This window comes from Eublepharis macularius, chromosome 17 (assembly GCF_028583425.1).
Source record: "Eublepharis macularius isolate TG4126 chromosome 17, MPM_Emac_v1.0, whole genome shotgun sequence".
NCBI classification, from domain to species: Eukaryota; Metazoa; Chordata; class Lepidosauria; order Squamata; family Eublepharidae; genus Eublepharis; species Eublepharis macularius.
In genome coordinates, this window is record NC_072806.1 from 45,975,473 (window position 1) to 45,992,708 (window position 17,236).

General features: G+C 50.1%; 1 protein-coding gene across 2 annotated transcripts in view; it reads left to right on the forward strand.

The window, feature by feature from the left end:
• CCSER2 (coiled-coil serine rich protein 2) overlaps positions 1–17,236 on the forward strand; it is a 356,652-nt gene that overhangs the window by 112,797 nt on the left and 226,619 nt on the right. Inside the window, exon 4 of one of the 2 annotated variants that reach the window (XM_055001012.1) lies at positions 15,909–15,999. In XM_055001012.1, the coding sequence (XP_054856987.1) occupies positions 15,909–15,999 (91 nt within the window). Of the gene's footprint in view, positions 1–15,908; positions 16,000–16,796; positions 16,846–17,236 lie in introns of those variants that run through there. The other variant, XM_055001015.1, reaches the window with a different exon arrangement.

Genomic DNA, 17,236 nt, shown 5'->3' on the forward strand with positions numbered 1-17,236 from the left:
TAAATTGCCCGCTTGCTCCAACGGAGGCCGGCAGACTTGCGCAGCACCGCGTGTGCTGCCGGGCCATGGAGAACGGCAATAAGCAGATTTAAGGTGAAGACCTGTAAGTAAGCGAATCCCTTCTGATTTTTAAGCGTATGCGAAGGATCGGTGGGAATTGAAGCTAAAAAGGCGCAGACTTCTTCCCCTGCACCGAGTTTCGGAACTTACTTGGCGCCCCCCCCTAAGATGGCGACAAGAAAGCAGAGCCCAGCAATGAGTAAATCGGTGATGGTGACATTACAGGGGAAGGGGGAAACGTTGAAAGAGCTGGTGAGACGAGCAGTTTTCGATGCTGTGCAGCCCTTTGTAGCGAAATTGAATGAAATGGGGCAAAAGGTTGATTCAGTGGAGAGCGAGGTGAAAGCCATTAAAGAAACAGCGACCGGAGCAGAGCAGTCTGCGCACGAGAACGCAGTACTCATGAAAGCAACAAGTAAGGAAGTGAAGCTTTTGGAGAATCAAATAATAGGATTACAAGTGGACCCTGCCCAAATGGTATTGCGTCTTCAAAATGTAAAATAAGAGCAAAGTGAAAATTTAAAAGATTTGGTGTCTGGACTTTTGGCGCCATTCGCAAAGGCAACTAAAGAAGAGATAAAAAACGATATTTTGGAAGTCCGGTGGACATCTTCAAAGTATGCAATCAAGCGGCAGCTGCCTCGCGAGATTATTATTGACTTTTCATCTAAGAAGATTCAGGACACCATCTTAGACAATTCGTATAATGTGGACTTGGACTATTTGGGCAATAAGGATGTTCCATTTTTGGCTCGTAAAAGAAGACTCAAATATAAAGGACTTGCGGCTTTCTTGAGGAAATGTGATATAAAATATAAGTGGCTGTTTCCAGAAGGCGTCTGGTTCAGATATAAAGATCAAACTTACAAGATTACATTGGACGCGCAGCTGACAGACTTTTTGTTCAACCATCAGGAGTTTCAGCAGGAAGAAAGTTCTGAAGGGGAAAGTGGGGGGGAGGAAAGAGCGGGCGCAGCTGCTCCAGCTGCGCAGAGAGAATTAAGACCGAGACGCAAGGGGTGGGGGGAGAAGTTCTGATCCTGAATATAATCTGTATTGTATAAGACCTACCAATCTGACAGCATATTAGAAAGTTAATTTTTAAGAAAAATTGCAGTATGAAGGGAATACAAGACATGTAGTGTAGTGTTTGTTGTTTGTATGTTGATTTTCCCTTTCCCCAGTTCTCCATTCCCCTTTTTCTTTTTTTCCTCTCCCCTCCCCTTTATACTTTTGTAGTTTTCTGTAGTTTTTTATGTTAGATATTAAAAAAAAAGAAAGAAAAGATCTTGGACATTCTGCATATAAAGCAGATAATCTGCCACTGAACCACATCTCCTTCCAACATTGCAAGCTTTTGCTTACGGAGAGTAATATCCATTTCTTGAAGTTGGGAGTATGAAATGCTGTGACCAAGCTGGTTCAGGATCTTGATCAGTCCTAGATTTTTTGTTACAGCTTTACTGCAAATGGAAAGGAGTATATGCCAGGGCACTTTATCTTGCCGCAGGTAATAACATACCACATTATGACTAAATGAGGAGATAAGCCTGCAGACATTTGTGGGGGAATTATCCATCTTCTGTCTTTGAGTGAGTATTGTGTACACGAATTTGGTACTGGATTCTGAGATGGTGTAATCATAATCATCTTCTAAATTGTTGAATATTTGCTGAACTTACAAAATTAAAAGCTGTTCCTTTGCAGTAACACAAAGGCATACTGGCAGCGTGCAATCCCATCCTGGATTTAGAAAATGGCTCTCAAGGGTAGTACTGCCCTGCAGGGGCCTGACTAAAGCACAGCCTGGGGAGCCTCCTAACCTGCCAGAACGTGCAGCTTGAGCCTGATCCATTCCTAGCCTATTGTGGCTGGTAAGGCTGCGTTGCTGGATCAACAAGTCCACTAGACGTAAGCCCTGTGCTCCAGCTCCAAACTTCCCATTCTGAGCCTCTAGCTCCATGGGATTCTCCCAGGCCTTACGTAGCAAGCCTGAGATCCTACTCCAGGGTAGTCTAGACCAGGCCTGCCTGCAGATTACAATACAGCTTTGGTATTAGAATGTTGGTCGGCTACTCCAAAATTCTGCGAACTGCTTGTGACTGTTATTTAGTTTCAGGGGCCTGGCAACCTTTTAAAGTTATGTTGATATTTGCTGCTACTCCAGGTTAAAGTTGCTGTACCAACAAAGATCTTGTTTGTATTTTGTTTCTGAATGTATTAAAATTCACCTGCTGTTTCTTTCTATTGTTTACAGATTTTCTTGTGACAACAAAATAAAATACAGGTCACACTGTGTCACACAAAACAACTATGAGCCAATAAAAGTAAATGTTGGTGTTTCTCAGGTTGAAACCTACTTTGATTCCAATCTCATAGAAATAAATCTGAGTGCCACAAGATGATTAAATACTTCATTGTAAATGTGCTACAAATACAGTCTGATCTTCCTATATCCTGAACTGGTTTTTCATAGAAATATCATAGAATCATAAGAGTCAGAAGGGGCCATACAGACCATCTAGTCCAACCCCCTGCCCAGGGCCATAAATATTTTATTGGGAGAGAGGGAATAGAAAAAGCTATCCTAATAAAGTAAGAGGATGGTAATCCAGTATTGCCTTTGATTTCATGTTTGGCTTCCATTTTGCCAAGAAGCATATTCTAGTGGTTTTGAGAACAAATAACATGAGTCCATGGTTTCTAGCACTGTTTTACATCTGATCTTTGGCATGCACTTAGTTACTATGAAGCGTGGTAAATGGGTACCTAATATATTGAAATTCAGTAACATTGAGTAGTTTGTTAAATGAATACAAATCTTATTCATGCTGTTGGTTCACATTTGTCCAAATAAATTTTCCATTATTGGTCAACTAATTTTGATGTTTATTTTGCATGTTTTGCCTTTCTTGACTAAACAGTAAAAAAGGAGGTGGAGGAATAGTAGTTCCAAATGCCCAGTAGTAGCATTTATGTTCTCACCATGACAATAGGCATGCTAGCCCATATGATTGTGGCTTCAGAGAGACTGAAGATGCAGAGTGTGTCAGTGGCTACTGCTTCCTGATTGGATAGCAAGTTTGTTGGGTTGGAAGGCCTCTTTGACTTAATGTTGTCATAATAGCAGCAATAATAGGCCTGAGTCCAGCCTCTGTAGCGCCTAGTCTCCTCAAACAAATATTTTAACTTTGTTTTTTCTTTTCTGAAGGTATGAACTAGAGATGGGCACAAAACGAACCACGGAACAAAATTCCGGACGGAACGGCCAGTTCGTAATCAAAGAACCACGCGTTCCGTGGGATCGCGTTTTTCCAAACCAAACTTTTCTTACCGTTCCGTGGGCAGGTTGGGCACTTTTGGCGCCAAAACACTCCCTCATCCAGCCAACGGTGGCAGGCTTTGGGTTGCCCCCAATCTGAGGCCTCCAGGCTTGATTGGCAGCTGTCCCTGCCAACTAGAGAGCTCCCACTCTGGTCCATACAGCCAGGAAAAGGGGAGGGAGGGTTCGAATCTCTAAGGCAACTGAGGAGCAGCCATGGTAACACCAATCTCTTCCTTCCAAAACCATGTTAGACAGGTTTTTCTGCCAACCAGAGTGCTCCTGTGTTCTTCAATCTTCTTGGCTTTTTCCATAAATAGGGGAAGCCATGTGCTTCCTGGTTTCATTTTCTCCAGAGTGGGAGAGGGAGAGGACGGAGAGCTTGCTGACTGTAGTGTTGGGAACTTGGGAGTGATCTTTGGCCTGTACTACTGGCTGCTGGAAAAGGGTCTGAAAAGCCTCTTTTCTTTTCTCTTGCTGCCGTTCTTACTGGGGACTGGGGAGGTGTTTGGGAAAAGGGTGTTTTTTTCCTTTCTCCTCCCCATCCTAGTCTTAGCTTTTCACCTCCCCCCCCCCCAAGCCTAGTGTTAGGCCTTGGAGTAGAACTGTGGTCTTGCTTGACCAAGGTTTATATTTGCTTTTATTTTTCTCCTCCTCTGCTTTTTGGAGGCTTTGGTTTCTGGGGGGTTTGTGGCCTCCCCCACCCAGGGAGCTTCACTTTTATTTGCTTTTTCTCCCTCTTTTATTGGAGGGTCTCACTTCTGGTTTGTTTTGTGCCCCCCCCCCCTGGGAGCCTGACTTCTCTGTTAGCTCTCTGTGTGCACTTGTGTGGGTGTGGTGCAGTTTTCCCTTTTTCTGCACACCCTTTTAGTGCCCGTTAGTTTTCTTTTATGCGCTTCTACAGTAGCCAATGCCTGTGACTGGGTGGTGTTTTGAGGGTCTCATACCTCTGGTGCACTGACTCACACCTGCATGATTGCTCCACTGTCTCTGCTCTGTCCACCATCAATGCCCACACTGTTTCATTTTATTTTGAGCCTCTTTCTAGCTAGGGACAGTGACTGGGTGGAGGTGGTTTTAGGGGCTGCCCACTGACTCACATCTGCATGAATACTAGCTTTACTGTCTGCACTTGCAGACTTCTCTAGTGCAGCTCACCTTTGCTGTGCGCACGCACACCATCAGCGCACACACTGTTTTGTTTTATTTTGAGCCCCTGTCCAACTGGGGACAGTGTCAGGTGGGGGTGGTTTGGGGGGGCTGCCCGCTGTCTCACATCTGCATGGGTAGCTTTACTGTCTGCAGGCTCCCCACTTGCACGCTTCTCTAGTGCAGCTCGCCTTTGCTGTGCGCATGCACACTGTCAGTGCATACATTGTGATTTATTTGTGGGCACCTGTGTAGCCGGGGCTAGTGACTGGGTGGAGGTGGGTTTGGGGGACAGGGGCTCTTGCTCGCTCACAGACTCACACACCTGCACGGTGTTGCTCCACTGCCTCCACTGTGCACACCATCAGCACGCACACTTTTTTTTATTTAGAGCCCTTGTTCAGCTGGGGACAGTGACTGGGTGGAGGTGGTTTTGGGGCTCAACACACCCAAACCCAGTGTCAGACCCTCTTCTTGCCACTTCCCTCACTGTCGAGTTTGTCCTCCATTGTCCCCAGTGGTTCCTCTCTGTTTTGGCTTTTGTTTTACTGCACCACTATGAAGCGTTCCTTGCTAGGCAAGACTGGTCGTGGTGGGAAAAAGGGCTGAGTATGTGGCCCATCAGAGGCCGGCAGCAGCAGTTCTGGGGGAGGAAGTCTGTTTGGCAGCAGTCTCTCACTTCTGATCCATCCATGGAGCCTGTGGTGGAGGCATAAGTGGACCTGGTGAAGCTGCCGGGAGTGGACCTGGTGAAGCTGTTTGTGGAGGAGGAGGGATCTGAGGTGGAATGGGCTGGGTTTGGAGCACCATCCCAGTCCTCTGCATCAGAAACACCAGGGACTCTCCCTGTCTGCAGCACACCCCCTACTCCCTCTTCGTGGTTTAGCTTCACGCCGCAGCAGTCATTCCTTCGATCTCCTCCCAAAACACCACCTGCTGGTGCCAGTTTTGACAACTCAATTTGGAGGCACTTTCAAGTCCTTCCCCACAACTCTTGCTCGGTGCTGTGCTGTCACTGTGAGGTGCTGGTGTATAGGGGCACTGACCCCAAGCACCTGTCATCCTCTGCTCTCCACAAGCATGTGCAGAGGCACCACCCGAGCTTCCGCTGCTATGTGAACCACCTGGCAAGCGGGTGAGGAGTCCAGAGCAGAGAGAAGGGGAGGGGGGCAGGAGTCAATGGCCAGCAAGAAGACTGGCCATGAGAGTGCTGTGGGTGGGAGTGGTATGGCGAGGCAGGCTACCCTCCAGGAGGGTCCCCTCTGAGTCTCCGACAATGGCCAACATAAGTTGGGGAGGGCTCAGGCAACATACACTGGAGCGCTGGTGGAGATGATCACATTGGATGGGCTCCCATTATCCATTGTGGAGGAGTGTGGGCTTTAGGAGGCTGGTGCTTCAATTCGCTCCCTGGTTCTCAATGCCGTCGCAGAGGAACATTGACTGGCAAGTCTTGCCTGCCGTCTACCAGGCTGTGAAAGTGAGGGTCGTGAGGGAACTCAGGGGTGCCCAAGGATGGAATGTCCACTTCACAGGAGACCTCTGGAGCAGCTGTCATCACAGCTTCTTCACTATCCCAGCCCACTGATGGCAACCGGAGGATCTCTGCTGCCCCAGGGAGAGGTTGGATCCCAAGGAGGAGGTGGCGCCCTTGGCACCAGGCTAAAGAGTGTTGCTGCTGCAGGCAAGAGGGATGGACGAGAATCATACAGGCAAGAACATTTCTGCCGTGATCAGGGCTGCACTGAGGGAATGGGCCGTCATCACAGCTACTTCACTATCCCAGCCCACTGGTGGCAACCAGAGGATCTCTGCTGCCCCAGGGAGAGGTCAGATCCCAAGGAGGAGGTGGCGCCCTTGGCGCCAGGCTAAAGAGTGTTGCTGCTGCAGGCAAGGGGGATGGACGAGGATCATACAGGCAAGGACATCGCCGCCATGATCGAAGCTGCACTGAGGGAATGAGCTCCCACGGGGCAGGTTTCCTGCTGCTTCATGGTCACCGACATGGAAAGAAAAATGCTGGTGGCCCTGAGAGAGGTATCCCGAGATGGCCTGGTCTGCCTGGCGCACAAACTGCACCTAGTCATGACGAATGCTCTGGGGCTAGGGAGCAACATCAAGGCCAGCTGGGACCAATTGACATTGTCCATGCGTGCATTGCTGGACAGCTGTCAGTGCCTGTCAGCCCACTTCTCGTGCAGCATCAAGTCTTTGCATGAGCTGCTCCAGAGGCAGGGAGAGGGGGGGATCCCGAGCACCACCTCTTCCAGGACATGGCCACCCGTTGGAACTCCATTTACAACATGGTGAGTTGTCTGGTGAGCAAAGAACCCTGTTCAGGACATAATGTCCTCGGTGCCAGTCTTGCAGGGGACAGAGGAGCTCAACCTCAGCTCTACGGACTGGCTAGCTCTCTCTCAGATGGTCCATGCCCTGAGGCCATTCAAGGAGACCACCGAGCTCCTATGTGGCTACCAGTCCTCTCTGGGGCAGGTCATCACCCTGATCCATGGCCTGGACCAGGTCCCGGCCAATGAGATGGAAGAACAGGATCAGCTTTTGCACAGGGTCAGGGACTTGATTGCCAGGTTCCAGGCAGGCTTGGCCACCCCATTGCATTCTCTGTGCAGGGAGGACCCATACAGACTGGCCTGCATATGTGACCCTCATATCAAGGGCAGCATAGCCATTGGGTGAAGCTCCTGCGTCGAGCGGTGTGCAAGTTGTGGTCCCAGTGAATGGAGGGGAGGAAAGAGTGTGTAGGCTAGAGGACAGAGAGGGAGGAGAGGGCAGTTGCAGTGCCCAACGCCACCAGGAAGCAGAAGAGCTCTCCCCACAAAGACCCACCCCCATTCTGGTTCTTGGTGGTGGGCTGGGCAGTTGGTGGCAGTGAGGTCGGGACTTCTGTTGCATGAGAGGACTTGGTGGAGACCATGGTCAGAGAGTACCTAGCTGAGCCCCCCGAGCCCTTCTACTGCAAACCCTCGGAGTATTGGGCAAGAAAATATGCTGTTTGGCTGGACCTCTCGATGGTGACCACCAACATCCTCTCCCCCCCACCAGTGTCCAGAGCAAGAGGGTGTTCTCACACGTGGGAGACCTCCTCTGTCCACGGCGCTCACATCTAGATCTGGACTGGTGGGCTAGCTCTCTTTCATCAAAGTCAACCTCTCCCTGCTCGGCTACCCCTCCATGGATCTTTTGTGTTCTCAGCCCTGAGCCAACCTCCACCTCTCTTTTGCTGTCTGCCGACACTCAGCCTCCGGCCCAGAAAGCTAAGCCAGCGCATCCAAGATCACAGTCCAGGCTGCAAGGCACTTCTGATGAGGGCTTGCTGAAATATTTTGGGGGTTTCTTTCCCCTTCAATGTAGAGCATGTTAGGAATTGGATTTTCTTTCGCATTCTCTTTGGAGCACTTTTTCCTTTTCTTTCTCCTATCTTTCTTTGAGCACCTTTCTCGAATGGGAAGGTGACCGTCTGCTGCCATTCATTACTTCTTCTTCTGGAAGGAATATATTCTATCATGCTGTGCCTGCCCAGAATGAGGAGGGGTGTGTGGGTTTGGGCACTGCAGGGTCATAACTGAGGACGGGCAGAACCCTTTCTGATCATGTTCTGTGTTGTGGCCCAGAAGCCCTGAAAGAAGTATGCATTGAGGGCCCAGTTTGCCTACTTCATATAAGCTGCCCCTGCTCGTGCTGGGATGCACACCAGGAAGGGTGGCAGGATTTTGAACAGCCTCCCCACAAGGAGGAGGAGGCATCTTTCTCCTTTGTCATGGCTGGCAGGTGGGTCAGTGATGTCCGTGTCCAATGCTCCTTGGCATGAGGGATGGTTTTGCACATGTAGTTGTATCGTGGGAGGAGTCCCTTTCAACAGGACAGGCTGTCTCCTCTGTGCCAGGGGAAGGGGTTTCTTCTGTGCTGCCACTGCCGGCAGGTGGGACATGCCGGTTACTGGGTGGGACATGGTCTCCTCACACCCTGACCATGACCATCCGGTGGGTGGATTAGGAACTTGCCTGCATGTCTAATGGGTGGTACATGGTCTCCTCACACCCTGACCGTGACCTACTGCATCTGGTGGGTGGATTAGGGACTTGCGTCCATGTCTGGTGGGTGGGACATGGTCTTCTTACACCCTGACTGTGACCCACCATGTCTGGTAGGTGAGTCAGGGACTTGCCTCCATGTCTGGCGGGTGGGACATTCAGGTGACTGGCTCCAGTGTTCCATGACACTGCTCTTCCAGGTCTGGCCTCGTCCGGGCCAATTATTTTGTGTAGCCTGTCCAGCTGGCAGGCATTCCTCCATGTGAGGGAGGGGAGCACACGTCTCTTTGCTGCTTTGCTCTCCCGCGAGGAGAGGGCCAGTTTGCCCCCTCCTCGACAGGGACCTACCGCCATGGCTGGTCAGTGGGGCATGTCTGTGGTTGCATCCTTTGAAACTTCCCATATGGGCCTGTGGTTTCCTCCATGCCAGGGTGAAGGGGTTCCTTCATTGCTGCCATGGCCAGCTGGCAGGTGAGTGATGCTGGCAACAGCTTCCACTGCTCCACACTGCTGTTCAGCTAAACACTGCTTTCCTGGGTTGTCCTCATCCGGGCCACTTATTTTGTGCTGCCTTTACAGCCGGGCTGTCACCCCTCCATTCAAGGGAAGGGCACACACGATGTCGTTGTGTTGCTCTGATCGCTGCTCTTGTGGTCCAGCCTCTTCCAGGCCACTTATTTTGTGCACCTTTCTCTTTTGCCACGGCCGGCAGTTGGGTTGGTGATGTCCATGTCCAACGCTCCTTGGCACGAGGGATGGCTTTGTACATATAGTTATAAATGATGGTGGGGAGAGTCCTGTTCAACAGAACAGGCTATCTTCTCCATGCCAGGGGAAGGGGTTCCTTTTGTGCCACCATGGATAGCTGGCAGGTGGATGGCTGCATCCTTGGAAGCTTCCCATATGGGCTTGTGGTCTCCTCCACTCAAGGGGGAAGGGATTCTTTCTGTGCCGCCATATCTGGCACATGGTTCATGGCAATACTGGCTACCTGGGATGGGGCAGAATCATTTTCTGAGCGTGTTCTGTGATGTGTGCCCCACCCTTGGAAACCCTGAAAGAGGCTCTTCTGTGTCTATCCTTGTCCGGGCCACTTATTTTGTGCAGCCTCTACAGCTGGTCCGTTGCCCCTCCATGCAAGGGAGAAGAGCGCACAATGACTCCATCCTTCCCTGACCACAACCGAACATGTCTGGTGGGTGGGTCATGCTGCTGTCTGCCCCCACTATTCCACGCCAGCATCACACCATGCGCTGTTCTTCCTGGGCCAGCCACGTCTGAGCCGCTTATTTTGTGCTGCCTGTACAGCTGGGATGTCCCTCCTCCACGCGAGGGAGGGGAATGCACAATGTCGCTTTGCTGCTCTGCTCTTCTGTGGGGGAGGGCCAGGTTGCCCCCTCCCCGAGCGGGACCCACCTCCACATCCAGTGGGTGGGACATGCCGGTGAGTGTCTCCAGTGTTCCACGATGCTGTTCTTCCAGATCCGGCCTCGTCTGGGCCGCTTATTTTGTGCTGCCTGTCCAGCTGGGATGTTTCCCCTCCATGCGAGGGAGGGGATCACATGATATTGCTTTGCTGCTCTGCTCTCCCACGGGGGGAGGGCCAGGTCTCCCCCCACCCTGACCACGACTTGCCACATCTGGCAGGCGGGTCAGGGACTTGCCTCCATTTTTGGCGGGTGGGACATGGTCTCCTCACACCCTGACCGTGACCCAGCGGGTGGATCATGAACTTTCCGCCATGTCTGGTGGGTGGGTTATTCAGGTGACTGCCTCCACTGTTCCACGATGTTGCTCTTCCAGGTCTGGCCTGGTCCGGGCCAATTATTTTGTGCACCCTTTGCCATGGCTGGCAGGTGGGTCAGAGTCAGTTGTGTCAGACTGTCAGTGTCCATGTCCAACACTCCTCTCAATAAGGGACAGCTTTGCTGCCATGTCTGGTGGGTAAGTCATGCCTCTGGCCACCACTCCTCTGCACGAAGGATGGTGTTGCACATGAAATTGTATGTCATAGTTTAAGGGGCCCCAATCCATGGGACTTACAGTCTCCTCTGCGCCTGTGGGAAGGGGTTCCTTCATTGCCCTCGGTGGGTGGGACATGGTCTCCTCACACCCTGACCGTGACCCACCACGTCTGGCGGGTGGGTCAGGGAGTTTCCGTCACGGCTGGCTAGTGAGACATTCAGGTGACTGACCCAACTCTTCTGCGCCTGCGTGACGCCATATGCTGTTGTTCCTGGTCCCTGGGGTGGCCTTGTCTGAGCCACTTATTTTGTGCTGCTTCTACAGCCAGGCCATTGCCCCTCCATATGAGAGAGGGGAGTGCATGATGTCGCTTCACTGCTTTGCTCTTGCATGGGGGGAGGGCCAGGTCTTCCCCCTGACCTTACTGTGACCCGCCACGTCTGGCGGTTGGATCAGGGACTTGCCACCATGGCCGGCGAGTGGGACATGGTCTCACACCCTGACCGTGACCTGCCATGTCTGGCAGGTGGGTCAGGGACTCCGCCATGTCTGGTGAGTGGGTCGTGCCCGTGGCCACTGCTCCTCTGCACGAGGGACAGCGTCATGCCATGCTAGTGCACTGCTCTTCTGTCTGGGCTGATTATTTTGTGCTGCCTATCCAACTGGGGGATGTTTCCCCTCCATGTAGGGCAGGGGCGCACACAATGTCTCCCCCTTCCCTGACCATGACACTCCACATCCAGCGGGTGGGTCATGCCCATGGCCTCTGCTCCTCTGCACAAGGGATGGCATCATGCCATGCTAGTGCACTGCTCTTCTGTCTGGGCTGATTATTTTGTGCTGCCTATCCAACTGGGGGATGTTTCCCCTCCATGTAGGGCAGGGGCACACACAATGTCTCCCCCTTCCCTGACCATGACTCTCCACATCCAGCGGGTGGGTCATGCCCATGGCCTCCGCTCCTCTGCACAAGGGACGGCGTCATGCCATGCTAGTTCACTGCTCTTCCAGGTCTGTCCCCAGCCGGGCTGCTTATTTTGTACAACCTGTCCAGCTGGGGGATGTTTCCCCTCCATGTGGGGCAGGGGCACACATGATGTCTCCTCTTTCCCTGACCACAACACGTCACATCCGGTGGGTGGGTCATGCTCACGGCCACCACTCTTTTGCATGAGGGACGGCATCATGCCACGGTAGTGCGCTGCTCTTTCAGGTCCGTTCTCATCTGGGCCAATTATTTAGTGTAGCCTCTACAGCCTGGCCAGCGCACCTCCATGCAGGGCAGGGGCACGCACGATGTTGCTGCTTGGCTCCGTTTTCCCCTTCAGGGCAGGCATGTCTCCACCCACATCAGGCAGGTGGGTCATCCCAGCGACAGCCTCCACCTCTTGACTCCGCCATTCTCCACTCTGTTTCTCCATGGCTGGTGGGTGGGTCATAGTAGTGACTGTCTGCCTCCATGTTTCCAAGCCAGCTGTATCCCACACACCACCTTCCTCGGCCAACCGTGTCCAGGCCATTTATTTTCTACAGCATGTTCCGTCGCCTGTAGCCCTTTCATGTGAGGGAGGGAAGTGAATGATGTTGCTTCACTGCTCTGCCCCCACCCTGACAGTGACCCGCCATGTCCAGCGGGTGAGTCAGGGACTTTCCGCCACATCCAGCGGGTGAGTGATGCTAGTGACAACCTCCGCCGCTCCACTCATGCATTCAGCTACATGCTGCTTTCGCAGTCTAGCCTCTTCTGGGCCGCTTATTTTGTGCTTCCTGTGCAGCTGGGCCGTGTCCCCTCTATTTGAGCAAGGGGATCACACGATGTTGCTACGTTACTCTGATCGCTCCTCTACTTAGTTGGCCTTGTCTGGGCCACTTATTTTGTGCACCAAGTCCAGCCTAGCCAGTGCCCCTCCATGCAAGGGCGGGGTGCGCACAATGTTGCTGCATAGCTTTGCTTTCCTGCTGGGGGAGGGCCAGGTGTCCCCCTCCCTGACCATGATCTGCTGCACCCAGCGAGTGGGTCACACCGTCAACAGCTGCCACTTCTCCACATTGCCGTTCAGCTGCATGCTGCTCTCCTGGGCAGACTGTGCCTGGGGAAATTGTGGCAAGCACCTGTCTTGTCTGCTCTCCCACTCTATGGGGGAAGGGTTCCCATTGTTGCCACCATAGGTGGCCAGTGGGTGAAGTCTGCAGCTGTAACATCCTATCCTAGGGACTTAGAATGGCCTCCCCCTCAAGGTGGGGAAGACATCTGTGACTGCTGCCTCATCTCAGAGGTGTCTTAGAATCTATTTCTCATACTCACAAAGTGTTCTAATGTGTAATTAGGTGAGAATCTGCAGCAATGTGATATCAAGTACTGTCATAATGTGCAAATATTCAACAAATTATATGAATTGCTATGATGGATGTGTGATGCAGACTTGGGTTGGTTTGGTCAGCAGCCACGTCTTCTAGGGAAGATGGGCCTTATGCTGTGGGATGATAATAGGACCCCACAAACCCCGCCAGTGGGACTTAGAATAGCCTCATCCCAAGGAGGGGGAGATCTCTATCAGTGCACCACGTCCAGGAGGTGAATTTTGTCAGCAGCCAGTCACTCACCATATCTTGGCACAAGAGATGACGTATCAATCGGTCTGTTTCCCATCCAGAAAGGGTACTTCGCACACCATCCATGGGACTTGGGCACCTTTTGCGGAAGTAACTCTCACCTCCCCAACCATGGGGAAGAGGGGTGGCTGCCATCATGTCTCACACGCCAACCATGCAGTCACCCATAGGACCATGTGGGTGGGCACAGGGAGGTGCCACCAGGTGGCAGCCAGACCCCCACCCCAAGTTGGGAGGCAGCCGAATGCCTCCCCACCCCAGCCCATCCACAAGTAGGGGTTGCTGCTGATATGACCCACACACCAGATGTGTGGTCACCCCTAGGACCATGTGGGCGAGCAGAGGGGGTGCTGCTGAGCAGTGGCCAGACCCCCGCCCCAAATTGGGAGGTAGCAGGTTGCCTCTCCGCCTGAGCCCTCCCATGAGAAAGGGGCAGGCGTTGACATGATCCACAGCTCCAGATGTGGGTTTGCCCCTAGGGCTGTGCAGGTGGGAACGGTGTGCTTCTGGGCAGCAGCCAGATCCCCCACCCCAAGTTGGGAGGCAGCCAGATGCCTCCCCACCTGAGCCTGCCCGCAAGGAGGGGGCGACCACCAATATGATCCACATGCCAGATGTGTGGTTACCCCTAGGGCCATGCGGGCAGGTACAGGGGGGTGCCTCTGGGGGTGGCCAGACCCCCTCCCTGTGTTGGGAGGCAGCCAGACACCTCCCCAAGCCCTCCCGCGAGGAGTGGGCTGCCGCCAATATGACCCACACGCCAGATGTGCAGTTGTCCCTAGGTCCATGTGGGCAAGCACAGGGTGGTGTCGCCAAGCTGTGGCCAGACTGTCTGCCCTGAGTTGGGAGGCGGCAGGAGGCCTCCCCAAGCCCGCCCATGTGGAGGGGGCGGCTACAGACATGACCCACGTCTGGGAGTCCATCACTTCAAATAATAACAATAATAATATTTGATTTATATACCGCCCTTCAGGACAACTTAATGTTCACTCAGAGCAGTTTACAAAGTATGTAATTACTATCCCCACAATTAAACACCCTGTGAGGTGGGTGGGGCTGAGAGAGCTCCAGAGTGTCGTGACTAGCCCAAGGTCACCCAGCTGGCTTCAAGTGGAGGAGTGGGGAATCAAACTCGGCTCTCCAGATTAGAGTCCTGCGTTCTTTAACCTTTTGTCTTTGCCTTTGATGGCTCCAATTCTATGGGACTTTCCAGGGGGCATCAGCTTTAGGGCTCTATAACTCGGAAATCCATATTGCATCTTAATGAAACTTGGAGGGTGGCTGGAGGAAAGCCTACTGAAAATTCCCTGCAAGTTTGGGCCCTCTGAGCATGAAGGGGGCCATCCTGGGCCCCCCTGAACCCCGAACCTCAAACCGGTTCGGAAATTGGATGAGTTTGTTAAGTTCGTGTTCCGAGTTCTGTGGAAATTAACGAACCACGAACCGAGTGGTTCGGGGTTTTTTTGTTCCGTGCCCATCTCTAGTATGAACATTACATGGCAGTATTTGTGGGAGGAGGGGATAAGGAACACTGACATGCAGGAGATGTTGGTGCTGAATTCTGGGTTGTCATAAACTAAATTTAGTTCCTGCGATTATTGGTCTTTTTTCTTTTGATATAGCCAAGCTTTTCTGTCTGAGCTTTTGTCATATGGTGTAGGTAGTAGCTGTAAGTCAGTGGGCAAACATACATCTTCACTTTTAATTCCATCACTTATTTATGCAAAATATAACACTAAACTTGGCACTGTGGCATGGCCAAGGGAATAGGAACAAGGTTTGAATTGGACTGTACCAATTTCTATACTGCTGATCTGTGTTATGTTCTATCGTGCTCTTCTTTCTGTCTCTCTGTCATTACATGTCAGAACCAGCCAGCTACTCAGTGTGTTGTGATAGATGCATTTTTGCTGCTTTTAATAATGGAAAGTAATGTATATTTAAACAAATACTTTCCAGTTCAAATATATTTTGCTCAGTTGTTGAATAAAATGAGAACTAATGTATATACTGATTTTGCCACTTACCTTGCTTGAGTTGAATGGGTGCAATCTTAAAATTAATTGGGAAAACCCACAACTGTGTTTTAGGGAATCCCCTTACACCAGTGTTATGCCAGTAATCTGTACAAAGTCTCATAATTTTAAAAAACATGTAGAGAAGTGTTTCCATGATTTGCTTTTTTGATTTCTGCATTTGGGAGTATGATTTTGCCGATATTTCTTCTGAAATAGTTGGCCTAACTTTACGGTCCTTCTCACTGAGTTGCTTAGCAGTTAGTCAGGATTGAGACTCTTACACACCTCAAACTTATTTCCTTGCCTATAGTAATGCCAAGGAAGGGCAGAAGATGTTAGCTGTTCAGGAACATCCCCAGAATCCCGAACAGATAGTACACCTCTATAAAAAGTTTGATAAACATCTGGGGTCTTTGTAAACTTATATTCATTTACCCTATGACAGTTTATGGAAATGTTCTTGACACAGTATGGAAATGCGTGCCCTTGTCCTTGCCACTGATTGTACTAGTCTTACGCTATGTAATCTGTCCTGAGTCTCAGTGAGAAAGGCGGAATATAAATGACATAAATAAAATAAATAAATTCTTACTTGGATTGCTGGTATATGAGGTGACAGGAAAGCACTATCACTGAGTAAAAGATGAATTTGAAAATTGCACATAGATAACTACATTGAAAGAGCAGGTGAAAATGTGTGTATTTTGCAGCATGTGTTTTTTTTTGTAGGATATCTTGAATAACCTTGATTCATGTGATCTTGAAGATGATGATCTTATGCTTGATGTTGACTTACCGGAAGATGTACCCTCTGATAATGGTTAGTGAATGCAACCTACTCTTAGCATAACACACACGTTCCCATTCGCTACACAGATTGCCTTCTTCCTTGTCATCCTCTGCCTACCACCACCACTTCTGTCCTTGAACCCCGGATTTCCCCAAGGATGCCAGCACCCACACTAGATCTCTGTTCTTGACCTCAGAAAAATACTGTTTAATTCTTCTGAAGCATCTAGTGTGAGCATTCTGTGTAACTGTGTTTCTACTAAATCTTATAACTGTTTTCTGAATTTATTTTTATGAGTGTTCTTAATTCACTATATAATTCAGTTTGTTCTGCGTCATGTTTTAAGTAAATATTTAAACATATTAATTGCACAAAATGTTTAAAAGGGCCTTCAGAGACGTTTAAAGGAACTCCATAAAGTGTTTTCTGATGTCTTACACTAAAATAATTAAACTTTTTAACAGTGGTCAGAATGGGTTCCCTTTTTAAGAGTGTTTTAATGTAGGATTGAGTTGGATATTTTGAGTCAGTTTGTTTATGCATAATTATAACAATCATCGTTCAAATGTGAACAAGAATGTTAGAAAAGTTCCTAGGCTTGTTATTTTCCTTGTTCTTTTTTTAAGTCTGGGGGGAAACTTTCACTCTATTTATAGCAGCTGTTCTAGTATAGGAAGTATGTTCTCTGTGAAGGAGGACGGTAGTTCTAAATCACAGGGTCAAACTGGGCCCACTTCCCAACTATGCGCGAGCAGGGGGGATGGGCAAGAAGGAAGGTCCTGCTTACCACTCCTGCTGCCTGCTCAGACACAGACTGCTCTGTTATCGGAAGCTACTTGTAGTCAAGGGCTACCAATGTGAAGACAAAGTATTTGGGTAAGTGGAAAGTCTGAAGGGTTTGTCAAAATGTTTCTTGTTTACCTGAAATGTATGTTTTGACTTAATTTGTCATAAATAATTGGTGGACACATTTTCAAACCAATCCATCCAAATTCACAGAGCTGTTTTTAAAATCTGTTTCATCTTGTGCAGCCTAATGAGTGGTTGCTAATATATGCCAATATATAAAGATACTGAAAAAGAAAACTTCCTCATCAAGTGAATGCTTTCCTGTTATGGTTAAATGCTTTGTGATGTTTAATAAAGTACTTTTTGTAGTATTAAGATTCTGATAGTAAACATGTTATTCCTTAGAACAAAATGCTGCTGCATTTTAAAGTCTTCAACTGAAGTCTTGTTTCCCTTCTTGCAAACTGAAATGCTAAGT